This window comes from Oncorhynchus tshawytscha, linkage group LG13 (genome assembly GCF_018296145.1).
Source record: "Oncorhynchus tshawytscha isolate Ot180627B linkage group LG13, Otsh_v2.0, whole genome shotgun sequence".
In the NCBI taxonomy this organism is placed as follows: domain Eukaryota; kingdom Metazoa; phylum Chordata; class Actinopteri; order Salmoniformes; family Salmonidae; genus Oncorhynchus; species Oncorhynchus tshawytscha.
In genome coordinates, this window is record NC_056441.1 from 38,779,620 (window position 1) to 38,798,048 (window position 18,429).

The 18,429-nt window shown below is 42.7% G+C and overlaps 1 protein-coding gene across 2 annotated transcripts in view; it reads left to right on the forward strand.

The window, feature by feature from the left end:
- Positions 1-6,992: 6,992 nt before the first annotated feature.
- The window catches only part of LOC112264891 (sterile alpha motif domain-containing protein 12), a 116,199-nt gene continuing 104,762 nt past the window's right edge, over positions 6,993-18,429 (forward strand). Inside the window, exon 1 of one of the 2 annotated variants that reach the window (XM_024441794.2) lies at positions 6,993-7,224. Coding sequence is in view for 1 of the 2 variants with exons in the window: in XM_024441793.2 (XP_024297561.1) it covers positions 15,761-15,821 (61 nt within the window). In the remaining variant the exon portion in view is untranslated. Of the gene's footprint in view, positions 7,225-15,200; positions 15,822-18,429 lie in introns of those variants that run through there. The other variant, XM_024441793.2, reaches the window with a different exon arrangement.

Genomic DNA, 18,429 nt, shown 5'->3' on the forward strand with positions numbered 1-18,429 from the left:
CAATGCAGTAAGTCTTTGTGTTTATGAAAATAGAACCTTGCAGCAAACATGCAAGTTAGAGCAGAATTTGACATGTGCTGTAAGCTAATATTTTTCTTGTGTGTGTTTGTGCTAGGTGATCATCAAATCAAATTAAATGTATTTATATAGCCCTTCTTACATCAGCTGATATCTCAAAGTGCAGCAAGCAATGCAGGTGTAGAAGCATGGTGGCTTGGAAATACTCCCTAGAAAGGCCAGAACCTAGGAAGAAACCTAGAGAGGAACCAGGTTATGAGGGGTGGCCAGTCCTCTTCTGGCTGTGCCGGGTGGAGATTATAACAGAACATGCCCAAGATGTTCAAATGTTTATAAATGACCAGCATGGTCAAATAATAATAATCACAGTAGTTGTCGAGGGTGCAACAAGTCAGCACCTCAGGAGTAAATGTCAGTTGGCTTTCGTAGCCGATCATTAAGAGTATCTCTACCGCTCCTGCTGTCTATAGAGAGTTGAAAACAGCAGGTCTGGGACAGGTAGCACGTCCGGTGAACAGGTCAGGGTTCCATAGCCGCAGGCAGAACAGTTGAAACTGGAGCAGCAGCATGCCCAGGTGGACTGGGGACAGCAAGGAGTCATCATGCCAGGTAGTCCTGAGGCATGGTCCTAGGGCTCAGGTTCTCCGAGAAAGAGAAAGAAAGAGAGAAAGAGAGAATTAGAGAGTGCATACTTAAATTCACACAGGACAAGACAGGAGAAGTACTACAGATATAACAGACTGACCCTAGCCCCCGACACATAAACTACTGCAGCATAAATACTGGAGGCTGAGACAGGAGGGGTCAGGAGACACTGTGGCCCCATCCGATGATACCCCCGGACAGAGCCAAACAGGCAGGATATGACCCCATCCGCTTTGCCAAAGCACAGCCCCCACACCACTAGAGGGATTTCTTCAACCACCAACTTACCATCCTGAGACAAGGCCGAGTATAGCCCACAAAGATCTCCCCCATGGCACAACCCAAGGGGGGGCGCCAACCCAGACAGGAAGATCACGTCAGTGACTCAACCCACTCAAGTGACGCACCCCTCCTAGGGACGGCATGGAAGAGCAGCAGTAATCCAGGGACTCTGTAATAGGGTTAGAGGCAGAGAATCCCAGTGGAGAGAGGGGAACCGGCCAGGCAGAGACCGGTTGACCAGGTGATCTCTTTAACAGATGCTTTTGAATCAAATTACGCCCTACTGTATTGCACCAACCCTCACTGTCTTTCTGTCTGTCACTGTCCTCCTGTTGAGGCTGAGCTTGACTTGATTGATTGCCCACTGGGCACAGACATAATTTCAACATCTCGTTTTGATTTACATTTGATTGAGTTATCAAGTAACATGAATTCAACGTGAAATCAACAAAAAATGTCACATGTCATTGGATTTAGCTTAAAAGTTGGGTGAAAAAATGACCAAATTTCTTTACAGTGAGGACTTTTTGTAAATCCAATCAGTTTTTTTTTATGACGTGGAAACCACGTTGATTCAACCTGTTTGTACAGTTGTGGCCAAAAGTTGAGAATGACACAAATATGAATTTTCACCAAGTCTGCTGCCTCAGTTTGTTTGATGGCAATTTGCATAAACTCCAGAATGTTATGAAGAGTGATCAGATGAATTGCAATTAATTGCAAAGTCCCTCTTTGTCATGCAAATGAACAGAATCCCAAAAAAGCATTTCCACTGCATTTCAGCCCTGCCACAAAAGGACCAGCTGACATTATGTCAGTGATTCTCTCGTTAACACAGGTGTGAGTGTTGACGAGGACAAGGCTGGAAATCACTCTGTCATGCTGATTGAGTTCGAATAACAGACTGGAAGCTTCAAAAGTAGGGGGGTGCTTGGAATAATTGTTCTTCCTCTGTCAATCATGGTTACCTGCAAGGAAACACGTGCCGTCATCATTGCTTTGCACAAAAATGGCTTCACAGGTAAGGATATTGCTGCCAGTAAGATTGAACCTAAATCAACCATTTATCGGATTATCAAGAACTTCAAGTAGAGCGGTTCAATAGTTGTGAAGAAGGCTTCAGGGCGCCCAAGAAAGTCCAGCAAGCGTCAGGACTGTCTCCAAACGTTGATTCAGCTGCGGGATCAGGGCACCACCAGTACAGAGCTTGCTCAGGAATGGCAGCAGGTAGGTGTGAGTGCATCTGCACGCACAGGGAGGCGAAGACTTTTGGAGGATGGCCTGGTGTCAAGAAGGGCAGCAAAGAAGCCACTTCTCTCCAGGAAAAACATCAGGGACAGACTGATATTCTGCAAAAGGTACAGGGATTGGACTGCTGAGGACTGTGGTAAAGTCATTTTCTCTGATGAATCCCCTTTGCGATTGTTTGGGGCATCTGGAAAAAAGCTTGTCTGGAGAAGACAAGGTGAGCTCTACCATCAGTGGACAGACAGACATCACTAAACCTGGACAGACAGACATCACTAAACCTGGACAGACAGACATCACTAAACCTGGACAGACAGACATCACTAAACCTGGACAGACAGACATCACTAAACCTGGACAGACAGACATCACTAAACCTGGACAGACAGACATCACTAAACCTGGACAGACAGACATCTCTAAACCTGGACAGACAGACATCTCTAAACCTGGACAGACAGACATCTCTAAACCTGGACAGACAGACATCTCTAAACCTGGACAGACAGACATCTCTAAACCTGGACAGACAGACATCTCTAAACCTGGACAGACAGACATCACTAAACCTGGACAGACAGACATCTCTAAACCTGGACAGACAGACAACTCTAAACCTGGACAGACAGACAACTCTAAACCTGGACAGACAGACAACTCTAAACCTGGACAGACAGACAACTCTAAACCTGGACAGACAGACAACTCTAAACCTGGACAGACATCTCTAAACCTGGACAGACAGACAGCACTGGGTCATCCGGGGAGGCCATGCAGAGGGATAGTGACGACATCTCACCTAAAGGGGAAGTTGAGTCATGGGTGAGGGTCAAAAGACCAGCTCAGTGTGAGTTCAATGTTCTTTGCATCAGTATGGTGACTGTATTAACATTCATGTACAAGCGATGGTGCATGACGGTCCCTCATTAAACGTTCCCCTAAGTATGTATGGGATACTGTAAGTACACCTAAATAACTTGATACAGCACATTTGTTGCTCAAATAAAACAGTTTAATGCTACACTTGTTCAGAACTTTACAATGGAAATGAACGTTGCAATTGATTGATTGCAATTGATTGATGATTGTCTCATTTTTTTGTTAAATATTTGGGTGATTGTTCTTCACAGGAGCAAAAAGGAGTTGGATGACGCCAACAAGATCAACGCTCTCTCAAAGAAGTACAGTGCCGTGGGCAATCTGAAAAGCCGCTGGCAGAACTGGTCCTCGACAAACACCGTCAACCAGAAGCTCAACCCCTTCAGTGAGGACTTTGACTATGAATACTCCATGTCGCTACGCCTCCACAAAGGGCGAGGAGGGTTACGGACGCTCCAAGGAGGACACCAAAACAAACAGCCGAACGTGCCACGGTGAGATAGCCGACATGTGCTGTGTGATCAGGACTATGGACGACCCAGATCTGGACGGGAAGACCCACGTCACTTTCAGAGAACTGTTTGATAGATACGTACGTGTATCGGACAAGGTGGTGGGGATTCTTCTGAGAGTCAAGAGGCATGGGAAGGTGGCGTTCAAGGGGGAGATGCTGTGGCAAGGGCAGGATGATGGTGTTATCATCACCTTGTTGGTGTGACTTCCTCTCTTGTGGAACCAAGTGTATTCGGAAAGTATTCAGACCCATTCCCTTTTTCCACATTTTGTTACATTACAGCTATTACCTTATTCTAAAATAGATTAAATACTTTTTTCCTCATCAATCTATACACAATATCCCATAATCACAAAGCAAAAAAAGGTTTTAAGAAATTTTTGCAAATTTACCTGTGGTAAATTGAATCGATTGGACATCATTTGAAAAGGCACACACCTGTCTTTTAAGGTTCCACAGATGATAGTGCATGTCAGAGCAAAAACCAAGCCTTGAGGTCGAAGGAATTGCCCGTAGAGCTCCCAGACAGGATTGTGTCAAGACACAATTCTCGGGAAGGGTACCCAAAAAATGGAAGAAGTTTGGAACCACCAAGACTCTTCCTAGAGCTGGCCGCCCTGCCAAACTGAGCAATCGGGGGAGAAGGGACTTGGTCAGGGAGTTGACAGAGCTCTAGAGTTCCTCGGTGGAGATGGGAGAATCTTCCGGAAGGACAACCATCTCTGCAGCACTCCACCAATCAGGCCTTTATGGTAGTGGCCAGACGGAAGCCACTCCTCAGCTAAAAGCACATAGCAGCCCGCTCGAGAGGATCTGCAGAGAAGAATGAGAGAAATTCCCCAAATACAGGTGTGCCAAGCTTGTAGCGTCATACCCAAGAAGACTCGAGGCTGTAGTCGCTGCCAAAGGTGCTTCAACAAAGTACTGAGTAAAGGGTCTGAATACTTATGTAAATGTGATTTTTTGTTTTATACATTTGCAAAAAAAAATCTAAAAACCTGTTTTTACTTTGCCATTATGGGGTATTGTTTGTAGATTGAGGGGAAAAAATGATTTAATCCATTTTAGGATTGGCTGTAACGTAACAAAATTTGGAAAAAGTCAAGGGGTCTGAATACTTTCTGAATGCACTGTAAGTCCTTTTCAACATTGAATGACTATGCACTGCTGGATAGGAATTTAGACAATTTGCTGCTATGGTGTAAAGAAGACTTAACATCACTAACTAACTCAATATTGTATGTTATTTTGTTGCTTCCCGCTGCAGTGCATTTGTTTGTTATGGTCACCAGAGGTAATGCTTCAACCTGATTGATTGTTATTGGATTACATAAATATCTTTGACTTGAGGAACAATGTGTAATTTAAACAGGGATTGAGTTTCATGATTAACGGGTTCAGGAGATACACAAAGGCTACAGTTCCATGTCTTGTGTGCCAGACACGATGATGACACCATGATGACCGGAGCATTTTCAGGTATGTCTGTATCAACTGGAAATCTGTCCATTAAGCTTGAATTGGGGACATGAACCCAACTGAACTCAGATGTGGGCACATTGGCTGCGTTTAGACGGGCAGCCCAAATCTGATCTTTTAAAAAAAATGTTTTTTACCTCTAATCAGATCTGAAAAAGATCTGATGTGATTGGTCAAAAGACCACTTAGTGGAAAAAATATCTGAATTTTGATGCCTGTGTGAACACAGCCCTTGTGACCATGTTTGACATCCTACATTTAAAAGAACCTTGATACTGTATTAATCAACAATTTATTTATTGGCTAAACTTGGTCTCAGTTTAGTCTCTGATATGTATTGTCCACTTTTATTTGAATAACCATACTTTCTCTTTGTCAATCTACTAATTTGAATGTCATTGTTATGGAGTTACTGGGACTTTGTTGACTAGTGAACTCTTAATAACCATAGCCCAAACCTAACAACAGTGTTAGACAAGTAAAGTTCACCTAACATTGCATGCTTTCCTCTCAAATAATACAGGACATTATCTATGTGAACTGGTCTGTCACGCCCTGACCTTAGAGAACCGTTTTATTTCTCTATTTGGTTAGGTCAGGGTGTGATGTGGGGTGGGCATTCTATGTTTTGTTTTTCTATTATTTTCTATTTCTATGTTTTGGCCGGGTATGATTCTCAATCAGAGACAGCTGTCTATCGTTGTCTCTGATTGGGAACCATACTTAGGTAGCCCTTTTCCCTCCTTTCAGTGTGGGAAGATAACTTTGTTTGTGGCACATAGCCCTTAAGCGTCACGGTTGTTTTGTATTGTTTATTGTTTTTGTCGGCGTCATCCTAAATAAAAGGAATATGTACGCTCACCACGCTGCGCTTTGGTCTAGTTCTTTCGACGGCCGTGACATGGTCGTATTGTGTTGGACAACACACCTAATCGAGACATCAAGCAATTTGCTAAACTTTTGGTGTTCTTGGGAGAAAGAACAATTAATTAAATTATCTAATATCTATTGAGTTGATAAGGAATCATGATCATGTCTTTAACTGGAATTATTGTTCTGCTGACTGAAAATGCATGGCCTACCTATAACATTAGTTACACTATGTACTGAATGTTTCTCCCTTTTGGTGACATTTATTTGACCATTTAACTTTATTTAACTAGGCAAGTCAGTTAAGAAGACATTCTTATTCACAATGACACTCCCAATCACAGCCATATGTGATACAGCCTGGATTTGAACCAGGGACTGTAGTGATGCCTCTTACACTGAGATGCAGTGGCTTAGACCGCTGTGCTTACTCGGGAGCCCGAGTGTGTATATTTTGTTTTCATATATTTTCAAGAGGACCACAATGGAAATAATTGTAACTTTTTCATGTCATCCTTTATGATTTGAATTGCATTATACTGTATCCTCGTGTGGTTGTATTGTGTTTAAAAATGTATATTTAATTAAGGAATACAAAATATTTAAACGTAGAGATTTGCCCTTTATGAATGCGGAATACACCTGACTTTGCTAATTCGTAAAACAGGAACATAATTTTTCTCAGGGTTCCTTGTTCCAGTGTATTCAGTACATTATGTATATTGTGGCAAACAATGAATTCTCTTTTTTCCTGCCAGTCTGACGCCATCCACAGTCTTTGGTTGACTTGTCTTTATTTATCTTCCTTTTTTTCGCTCTGAAGTTTAAAGTTGAAATGTAATAGACACAGGTTGCGCACACACAAACAAATGTCCTTTGTGCTCTGAGGTATGTTCTGATGATTAAACCCATCTATGAGGAACTGATTTTTCATACCTCACCATGCCAGACTGGTAATACCACTAAATGTAACCCACCCAGTTAAATATAAACGTCAGTGACAGGGAGCATAACACCGCCCACAGCTACAGTAGCCTATGGCTTCCTTGTTCCTCAGGCACATCTTTGACTGGAAGCCAAAGCCGATGCTGGTAGGAATAGACATTAAAAGATGTCAGCTGCAGTGGGTATAAGTAGAGGAGCACCTTGGCTGTGATTGGGAGAGACTCCAGAACAGCGCGGTGCTTCTCACATCAGACACTGATGCACTGACAGCCTTCGTTAACACCCGCTGCTGGCTCCTTCACTGACTCCTACCTCTAAACGGGTTTTATATGCACACTTTATCTGTGAGTATAGAGTTGTTTTTATTATTTGAATATTGCTCTTATCATTAAGCGGGAATACTATTTATTATTATTGATTTTTTTTATTGGCCCATCCACTACCACCCCTCTTCGGAGGATAAAAATAACTGTTTTTACAGCTTTTTCTTTTTTGTTACGTGTAAATTCTACACACATTTTAAATACATGGCACTTTATTTTTTGACTCTGTAGTTACATAGCAAGAATATAGTTAATAATAGTAATTCATAATGGGAATAGTAGTAAGTAATGTTTTGTACTGTAAGAACAATGTAAGAATGCATTGGTTATAGTTGGAATCCATAGCGGTGAAACTGAATCTGAGACCGTTTTATAGCATCTGACTGTTTGAATTTAAAATCCGTGTTGAAAACCAATAGCATTACTGTTGAGTTAACTTTCAATCAGATTGCAGACCTACTGGATATAAAGATAACAGCACCACTTGCTTCACAGAGATGTGATAAGAGAGGGCTGGTAAGATAATACAACGAATAGGAGTAGTACTTTGAGGGACAAAACGTATTAGTCTTGCAGTATTGGACAAATAACAATTTAATACATTTTACAATAAGGCTGTAAATGTCACAAAATGTGGAAAAAGTCAAGGCACTCTATCCATAATCGCTAACAAAGGACAAATGGCGGAAACACAACAATAATGCTCCATTTCCAATAACTCCCAAAGTTTTTATCCTTTAGTAATGGAAAAATGGTAAAAGGTTGCTAAATTGTGGTAACATTTTCCTGTAACTTTCCCAAACTTCTCAGGTTTTCTAGAACTCCTGGTTGGAAGATAATCAAAATCAAGGGGGAATAAGCAGGAAATCCAGAATCCTCTAACTAGATTTGTATTATTATTATTTAACTAGGCACGGTCAGTTAAAAACTTCTTAGGGCTGAGATCTCGTTAACGGGATCGAAATGACAACAGCCAGTGAAAGTGCAGGGTGCCAAATTCAAACAACAGAAATCTCAAATTAGAATTCCTCAAACATACAAGTATCTTATACCATTTTAAAGGTAATGTTGTTGTTAATCCCACCACAGTTTCCGATTTCAAATAGGCTTTACGGCGAAAGCACCACAAACGATTATGTTAGGTCAGAGCCAAGACACAGAAAAACACAGCCCTTTTTCCAGCCAAAGAGTGGAGTCACAAAAATCAGAAATTGAGATAGAATAAATGACTAACCTTTGATGATCTTCATCAGATGACACTCATAGGACTTCATGTTACACAATACATGTATGTTTTGTTCGATAAAGTTCATATTTATAATCAAAAAATCTCATTATACATTGACGCGTTATGTTCAGTAGTTCCAAAAACATCCTGTGATTTTGCAGAGAGCCACATCAATTTACAGAAATACTCATTATAAATGTTGATGAAAATACAAGGGTTATACATGGAACTTTAGATAAACTTCTCCTTAATGCAACCACTGTGTCAGATTTCAAAAAAGCTTTACAGAAAAAGCAAACCATGCAATAATCTGAGTACGGCGCTCAGAGACCCAACAAGCCAAAAAGATATCCGCCATATTGTGCAGTCTACAGAAGTCAGAAATAACATTATAAATATTAACTTACCTTTGATGATCTTCATCAGAATGCACTCCCAGGAATCCCAGTTCCACAATAAATGTTTGTTTTGTTGGATAATGTCCGTCATTTATGTCCAAATAGATGTAAGCGCCATTACAGTCCGTAGAAACATGTCAAACGATGTATAGAATCAATCTTTAGGATGTTTTTAACATAAATCTTCAATAATGTTCCAACCGGAGAATTCCTTTGTCTGTAGAAAAGCAATGGAACGGGAGCTACCTCTCACGTGAACGAGCGTCACGAGTTTGTGGCACTCTGCCAGACCACTGACTCAAAGAGCCCTTATGAGCCCCTCCTTTACAGTAGAAGCCTCAAACAAGTTTCTAAAGACGGTTGACATCTAGTGGAAGCCTTTGGAAGTGCAACATGACCAATGTATCTTCAATAGGGAATGAGTTGAAAATCGACCACCCTCAGATTTCCCACTTCCTGGTTGGATTTTCTCTCAGGTTTTTGCCTGCCATATGAGTTCTGTTATACTCACAGGCATCATTCAAACAGTTTTAGAAACTTCAGAGTGTTTTTTTATCCATATATACTGATAATATGCATATATTAGCAACTGGGACTGAGTAGCAGGCAGTTTACTCTGGGCACCTTATTCATTCATGCTACTCAATACTGCCTCCAGCCATAAGAAGTTTTAAGAACAAATTATTATTTACAATGACGGCCTACACCGGCAAAATTTGGACGACGCTGGGCCAATTGTGCACCGCTCTATGGGACTCCCAATCACAGCCGGTTGTGATACAGTCTGGATTCGAACCAGGTTGTCTGTAGTGACGCCTATAGCACAGAGATGTAGAGTATTACACCACGGCGCCACTTGGGAGCCCCTTTTTTAAAATCCTTGAATGGACAGAGATTAGGAGAAAGTGACTGGTAGCAGGGTAAATAATAATAATAATAGTAAACAGTATGGCAGCAGCATAAGTGGTGGGTAAGTCTGTGCACGGTGGTGTGTGTGTGTGTGTGTGTGTGTGTAAGAGTGTCGGTGTAGGCTTGATAGGTGGACATACATGTAAACAGGGCTGAAAAGTGACTGGTAGCAGGAATACATAAATACTTATGATAATATACTAATGGTAATATATACATGTAAATAGGCGTAATAGTGACCAGTAGCAGGATAAATAGATAGATACTAAATGGTATTGGCAATGAATAATCAATGAACAGCAGCGTAGTGGTAGTAATACATTTAAGCAATAATACTTTTAGCAGCAGCGTAGATGTGTGGGTGGCAGTAGTTGTTAGCCATTTAACATGATTATGGCCAAGGAATAAAAGCTGTTTAGAAGTCTAATGGTCTTAGCCTTGATGCACCAGTACCGCCTGCCAGAGAGGATCATGGAGAACAGTCCGTGTCTCGGGTGACTGGAGCCTTTGGCAATTTTTCAGGCCTTTCTCTGACACCGCCTGACATGACGTCCTGGATGGCTGGGATCTCACCTCCAGTGATGCTCTGGGCTGTCAGCACCGCCATCTGTAGGGCCCTCCGGTCGAGGGAGGTGCAGTTGCCATACTTAGTGATGTGGATAGTGAGGAACTTGAAGCTCTTCACTCCTCTCGACTGTAAATAAAAACAATAACGAAGCTATTCACTGAGTATACTAAACATTAGGAACACCTGCTCTTTCCATGACGTAGACTGACCAGGTGAAAGCCATGATCCCTTTTTGATATCACTTAAATACACTTAAATCAGTGTAGATGAAGGGGAGGAGACAGGTTGAAGAAGGATTTTTAAGGCTTGAGACTATTGAGACATGGATTATGTATGTGTGCCATTGAGAGGGTGAATGGCAAGACAAAACATTTAGGTGCCTTTGAACGGGGTATGGTAGTAGGTGCCAGGCGCACTGATTTGTGTCAAGAACTGCAACGCTGCTGGGTTTTACACACTCAAAAATTTCCCGTGTGTATCAAGAATGGTCCACACCAACCAAAGGATATCCAGCCAACTTGACACAACTGTGGGAAGTATTGAGTCCATCAGCCCTTTGGAACGCTTTCCACACCTTGTAGAGTCCATTCCCTGATGAATTGAGGCTGTTCTGAGGGCAAAAGGGGGGTGTAACAGCTGTTGGAAGGAGTGGAGGACCAAGGTGCAGTGTGGTACATGTTCATCTTTCTTATTTGAACTGAACACGGATTAACAAAAAAAGCAACGAAGAGAACAAACAAAAACCGAAACAGTTCTGTCTGGTGCAGAAAGACACAAAACAGAAAACAACTACCTACAAAACCCATGTGGGCAAGAGCTACCTAAGTATGGTTCTTAATCAGAGACAACGATAGACAGCTGCCTCTGATTGAGAACCACACCGGCCAAACACACAGAAATAGAAACACATAGAAAAAGAACATAGAATGCCCACCCAAATCACACCCTGACCAACCCCAAAATAGAGACATAAAAAGCTCTCTATGGTCAGGGCGTTACAGTAGGGGTGCAACTCAATATTAGGAAGGTGCTCCAATACGAGTCAATGTGCAGGGGTACGAGGTAGTTGTGGTAATTGAGGTAATATTGTATGTACATGTGGGTAGGGGTAAAAGTAACTAAGCAATCAGGATATACAGTATAATAAACAGAGTAGCAGCAGCGTATGTGAAGTGTGAAAGTGTCTCTGTGTGTGTGTGGCAACTATATGTGTGTGTGTGTGTGTGTGTGTGTGTGTGTGTGTGTGTGTGTGTGTGTGTGTGTGTGTGTGTGTGTGTGTGTGTGTGTGTGTGTGTGTGTGTGTGTGTTGGAATGTCAGTGTAGTATCTGTGAGTGTGTGGGTATAGTCTAGTGAGTGTGCATAGAGACAGTTCAAGGGAGTCCGTGTAAAACAATTAAGATAAATAAATAATAAAGGGGTCAATGTAAATAGTCCAGGTAGCCATTTTATTAATTGTTCAGCAGTCTTATGGCTTGTGGGTAGAAGCTGTTCAGGTGCCTTTTGGTCCCAGACTTGGCGCTCCGGTACCTCTTGCCAAGCGGTAGCAGAGAGAACAGTTTATGACTTGGGTGGCTGGAGTCTTTGCCAACTTTTAGGGCCTTCCTCTGACACTGCCTGGTATAGAGGTCCTGGGTGGCAGGGAGTTCGTTCCCAGCGATGTACTGGGCCATATGCACTACCCCCTGTAGCAACTTGCGGTCAGATGCAGAGCAGTTGCCATTCCAAGCAGTGATGCAGCCAGTCAAGATGCTCTCAATGGTGCAGTTGTAGAAGTTTTTGAGGATCTGAGGGTCCATCCCAAATCTTTTCAGCCTCCTGAGGGTGGAAGAGGCATCGTCGTGCCCTCTTCACGACTGTGTTGGTGTGTTTGGACCATGATAGGTCCTTAGTGATGTGGACACAGAGGAACTTGAACCTCTCGACCTGCTCCTCTACAGCCCAGTCGATGTGAATGTGGGCGTGTTCGACCCTCCGTTTCCTGTGGTACACGATAAGCTTGTCCACGTTGAAAGAGAGGTTGTTGTCCTGGCACCACACTGCCAGGTCATTGATCTCCTCCCTTTAGGCTGTCTCTTCATCGTCGGCGATCAGGGCTACCACTGTTAATGATGGTGTTGGAGTCGTGTGCGGCCACGCAGTAGTGGGTGAACAGGGTAGCCCCTAGTGGGTGAACAGGGAGTACTGGAGGGGACTGAGCAAGCACCTCTGAGAGGCCCATGTATTGAGGGTCAGTGTGGTCGATGTGTTGTTGCCTGCCCTCACCATCTGGGGGCGGGCCGTCAAGAAGTCCAGGATTCAGTTGCAGAGGGAAGTGTTCAGTCCCAGGGTCCTTACCTCAGTGATGAGCTTGAATGCTGAGCTGTAGTCAATGAACAGCCTTCTCATGTACAGTAGGGGTTTCTTTTGTCCAGGTGGGAAAAGGCAGTGTGGAGTGCAATAGAGATTGTGTCATCTGTAGATCTGTTGGGGCAGTATGCGAATTGCTGTGGGTCCAGGGTTTCTGGGATGATGGTATTGATGTGAGCCATGACCAGCTTTCCAAAGCATTTCATGGCTACAGATGTGTGTGGGACAGGGAAGTAGTCATTTAGACAGGTTACCTTGGCAATCTTAGGCACAGGGACTATGGTGGTTTGCTTGAAACATGTAGGTATTACAGACTGGGTCAGAGAGTGGTTGAACATGTTAGTGAAGACAACGCATTCTCTGGTAGGCTCACATCACTGGGCAGCTCTCGGCTGGGGTTCCCTTTAATCTGTGATAGTTTGCAAGCCTACGCACTATGCAGTAGCGCTGTGAGCATCATGCTTGTGAGCCTATGGGAACACACACACAGACATAAAATGTTGTGATACTGGAAGAAAGAATAAGAAAGACACTTTCAGTTCAAGTCATTTTTGTTAGGTTTATCCATTTTCTTTCTTCAATCCCCTGGCACTTACAGTTTCAGAAAAGGAAATTAAATATAACTTGCTAATTGGTGTTTCAAATTAAACACTTCCTAAAATCGGGAAATTGCCTACACTCCCCACAATTCTTTGAGGGGCAGTTGCTGTGCACCCCAGTTTTCCAGCAGCAAGTGACCAAAACGCCGATGTACAATCAAAGCATATTGAGTTCTACATTCTACTACTGTATGAATGATTCCCGAATGTATAGAGTAGCAGAATGGCTGTCGAAGGTAAGATAACTCAATGTTGTTTATTAAAATTGGTTGTTTATTTTGTTTCAGCAGTGAGACGAGGCATGATATCACTGTCTATGGATGAATCAACCCGATATAGGCAGTGAGGGGATTCAATTATCTGGCTCGGGTTACCTCGTTGGGAGGATTTTGTACTGGGTGAAAAGTGAGGAAGTTATTTGAAGCAGGCCCGGGTTGAACCGGGCAAAGGCCCATCACCTCATTGGGCGAAAGCTGGAAGGGACGAGCGCCCTTCTCAAATGGAACAGTAATCTGCACCGCTCTGTCATTTTGTCAGCAAGGCAGCATGGTGAATCATCCAGAAACATACATCTCTTTCCGTCAAATAAAAGTTCACATTTTCTAACTAGTTTTCATTGCGAAGGCAGATAAAGCATTTTTATAAAGCATTTTTATCAAAATCCTACTAATAAATACATGTGCTTAAATACGTCACTTTTGTTTTAAGCCGACTTCGCTCGAATGCGAACAACTTTCAGCCGGGGCAAAACACACCTACACGGACGCCTGTGCGAGATTAATCGAACCCTCAGTGATTTCATTCGTTTTGGAACTGGGCTGACTCCTGGGCGTGATCCATGTGCCCCATTCAAAGCCAGGGTCAGCTCAAAACAAACGTGAATTATCCTCAGCTAAGTACGATTCTGTGTTTACTTTTCACATGAAAAAATGATTGCTTTTGATTAAAAAAAAATTATATGCCTTCAAAACAGATTTTATGGAAAAGAGATGTCTGTTTCTGGACGATGCACCATACTGCCTTGTTGACAACATGGCCGAGCCACAGATTACTGTTTCATTTGAGAAGGGCACTCCTCCCTCACTGCGTTCACGTCAGGGGCCATTGACCGGTGCACCTTGGCTAAGGTTAATAGAACTCCCTCAGTGATGGGTTTCTTGCACATTTGTTTCGTGAACGGTAGGCTTAATGGAGTTGCCAACAACCAGATGCATCCGGTTTTAAGGGATACAGCTAATTCAACCTAGCTTCCTTTTTTTTGCTGAAAACCGGAGAAGTTTTACTCTGCCCAATATCTGTCCACAAAAATAAGCCCATGAGGTCAGTCATTTCTGCATGGAGGTCAATGAGTGTCGAATTTAGTCAACAACAATTGCAATTACTAATTTGCTACATGAGGTATATTTGATTAAATAGAAGTAATGGTTCGGTTGTTACAAATGCACTGATATAAGTGGACACACATTTTGGCAATTTACCCCAAAGCGACTTTATATTGGAGCGGTTCCTGTGATCAAAGAGCTAGATAGAGGACTCATCACCATTTTAAAGTAGCCAACTGGGTGGGGATTCTTATGAGTTGGGAGTAATCAGCCAATGAAGAAGAAAATGTACTTCTTTAAAATGGAGATGGGCAGCGCTGGAGATCAGTAGCGCTGCCCATGCAGTCACAGACGTTATAATAGCTCTGATACCAAGATTAGCCCTCTATCTATCTCTATGGCATGTTGTTCACATCTTGCCCTCTCATTAGCTAGAATGGTCCCTCCCTCCTGCCTTCCATCTTTGAGGACATGCATTTCTATTGTTGGAGCGGTCACTCGAATATCTTGTCACTATAATAGACTATCCTTGGTTACCTGCGCTCAAATGTGAAAGCCTGTGATTGGACGATATTGCAGTTGCCGCGCTCTATATAATTTTTGGCCTGGTCATCGGTCATCTATTCCTACAGTGCAGTTGATATGTATACCACAATGGTGTTTGCAAAGAGGGAAAGCAGGCCATTCACATGATATACAGATCAGTATTAATACGCAGGCGTCAGTCGGTATTTGAAACCCTGTGTAGCGTTGCTTCGAAAGAGCTGTGATGAAAATACTAGAGAATAGGTATTTGTCTTCAATAATGATTTACAGTCTATGCCGGTGTGGGTAAATTTAGAGCAACCGTTTGAATAATTAGTCTAAATTTGTGACGTGCGCTGTTACCGTGCGGTGCTTGAGGTCTGCACCTGTTCACTAACATGCTGAAGCCCGTGGTGAGTGCTCCATCTGCGTAGGAAACATCACTTTTTGACATTTTAAAGCCTTTTATTTGCATTAACTAGAGAGCGCGTTATTTCTGCAGAGTATTTACAGTAAGGTCTAGTTTAGCAATTATGCCATGTAGGCAAGCGAACGGCTTTGTTCAGACCAGTGATAAAAGCCTTTAGTTTCGTAAGGCGACGTTGTGGACCATCTGTGAAGAAACCAAGACGAATAGATCGCCATAGTGTGCAGTTCCGCGATGCTCGGCCAGTCACCTCACCTTATTGGAGGTATCTTGTGGATCCAGAATCCAATGAGAGGTATGTTTGGTGGGTTCATAACCTATGGGAGTATACTTATAATGAAACCCTTCTCTGTGTCAGGTGTGACGAGAATTATTGTGGACAGGTTGCCTATCTCATGATCTTTAAGTGTTGCCATGTACTGACGCTATCACTTTTCGATCCCAAACGGTCTCTCTGGTTTCACTTCTCCAGTAAAAATGTAACGTGTTTCGGTGTAATCAACACCTACCACCACACATTTTAAATGCAACATTTGTTCAAGCTGAACCGTGTGATCATCATGTGTGCATCATGCATGTGTTGTCCTGGGTCACCCCTGCATCTCCTGGGATTTTTTTTATTATTATGTACGACTACTGGTGAGGAAAGAAGTCTTAAACTCCTATGTAGCCCACATGACCAGACTGCAGACTCAGGTCTATTCAACATGTCCTTGCTCTAAATCTTGTTATACCATTTAACATTTTCTCAACGACCAACTTCACTGTGGTACACTTAGCTATATTTGCAGATAAAGTATGCCTTTATCTGCATAAATGATTTTGACGCCGCAATAATCTCTTGCTTTGCAGAGATTGTGTGTAGATATGTGAACTGCACGTCAGAGGAATTTCTAATCTCGCCCAAGGTCAGGTCTTATTCTGCTGAAGCTCCCCAAACATCCTTGTAAAATGCACTGGAGATTGTATTTGGATATTTGTTTTGTCTTATGCATAATATGCAGCTTTTCCACACTTATAATAAGGATGCCCCCATATCTAGACATTTAACTCTTACTATTACCAATACCACATAGGGCCTACGCACAGAGAGACAAAATGTACCTTGGTCGTACTCTCTAACCTGCAAGAAAGTCCTGTAATGAATAGAAATCTGTGTTGGCTGTTCTGTGATTGAGTCCTTTCTATGCTGAGTTTCAACAACCTGGATTCAGGGTTAGACAACATAGTAAACATAGATCCGGGACACTCCATTTAGTATGATATGGTATGTATTTATTTGTGTATGTCCATGATGGTTGGGCGGTATCATGATATTCATACCGTCGTAGTCTTATATCGGAATATGAGGCGGCATATTGACAGGTTGTGTTTTATATTAAAAGTCAAGTGATTTTTGTTTTGTTGCTTCAATAGAGTGATCGGGGACGTGCATCTATAGTTTTCCTTCACAGAAAATATACTGAACAAAAATATGAACGCAACATGTAAAGTGTTGGTTTAATGAGCTGAAATTTCCATATTGCACAAAAAGCTTATTTCTCTAAAATGTTGTGCACAAATTTGTTTACAACCCTGTTATTATTTCTCATTTGCCAAGATTATCCATCCACCTGACAGGTGTGTCATATTAAGCAGCATGGTCATTACACAGGTGTACCGTGTGCCGGGGACAATAAAATGCCACTTTAAAACGTGCAGTTCTGTCACACAACACAACGCCACAGTTGTCTCAAGTTTTGCGGGAGCCTGCAGTTGACATGCTGACTGCAGGAATCTTTACAAGAGCTGTTACCAGAGAATTGAATGTTAATTTCTCTACCATAAGCTGCCTCCAAAGTTGTTTTAGAGAATTTGGCAGTGTATTTCTGTCTGTAATAAAGCCCTTTGTGGGGGAAAATCTCGTTCTGATTGGCTGGGCCTGGCTCCCCAGTGGGTGGGCCTGGCTCCCAAGTGGGTGGGCCTACCCCATCGCTGCCCCCCTGCCCAGTCATGTGAAATACATAGGTTATTGCCTAATTTATTTATTTGTAATTGACTGATTTCCTTATGAACTGTAACTAAGTAAAATCTTTGAAATTGTTGTGTTTTATATTTTTACATTATGTCAAAATTGTGAGACAGCCTATGGGCAGACACCGTGCCTCCCTCATATCTTCACACACACTCCCTTGATTAACGACCAGTGCTGTTACAAATGTGCTGTGCTACTTGACGGTGACTCTATGTGATGAAGCCCAACTTAATACTGCTGTGAAAACATGTAGAGGATGTCATTCTCATAAAGTTGTCTGTGATGTCATAACTGGTGTTGCTTCATGACAAGTGATAGGAACAGTCGTGACATAATGTCCCGCTGCATGATCTGCTGTATGACAGTGAAAGCTTATCTTGCACATACTGACATAAGTTGTTATGACTGCTTATGTCATCTATTGCATATTACTTGGGACACTGTACGCGGCTTTGTGGCTGAGGGTTCCAGGGAACTGTTACAGGACATTGCTTAACACCATGCCCAAACCGGACGTCCGCCATCGTGCGCAAATTGATTTTGTCCCCCCACACCAAACGCGATTGCGACACGCATGTTGAAATATCAAAACAAACTCTGAACCAGTTATATTAATTTGAGGACAGGTCGAAAAGCATTTAACATTTATGGCAATTTCCCTAGCATGCTTGCAGTTGCTTAACCCTTGATTTAAAAACAGTGTTTACCCCTTTTGGCCGAGCCTGTCCATTCCCTTCAGTCTGGCAACTCTCTGCTCAGCCTCTCTAATGCATCCTACCCCGACCCTCCTCCCTGTGCGTCCATTCAGAAGCCTAAATCAAATCCCTCAGTTCCGCCGGCCCAGAGCCCTGGCCGTCAGCGAGGCCTCTCAGCCCAGGGGAAGATGCTG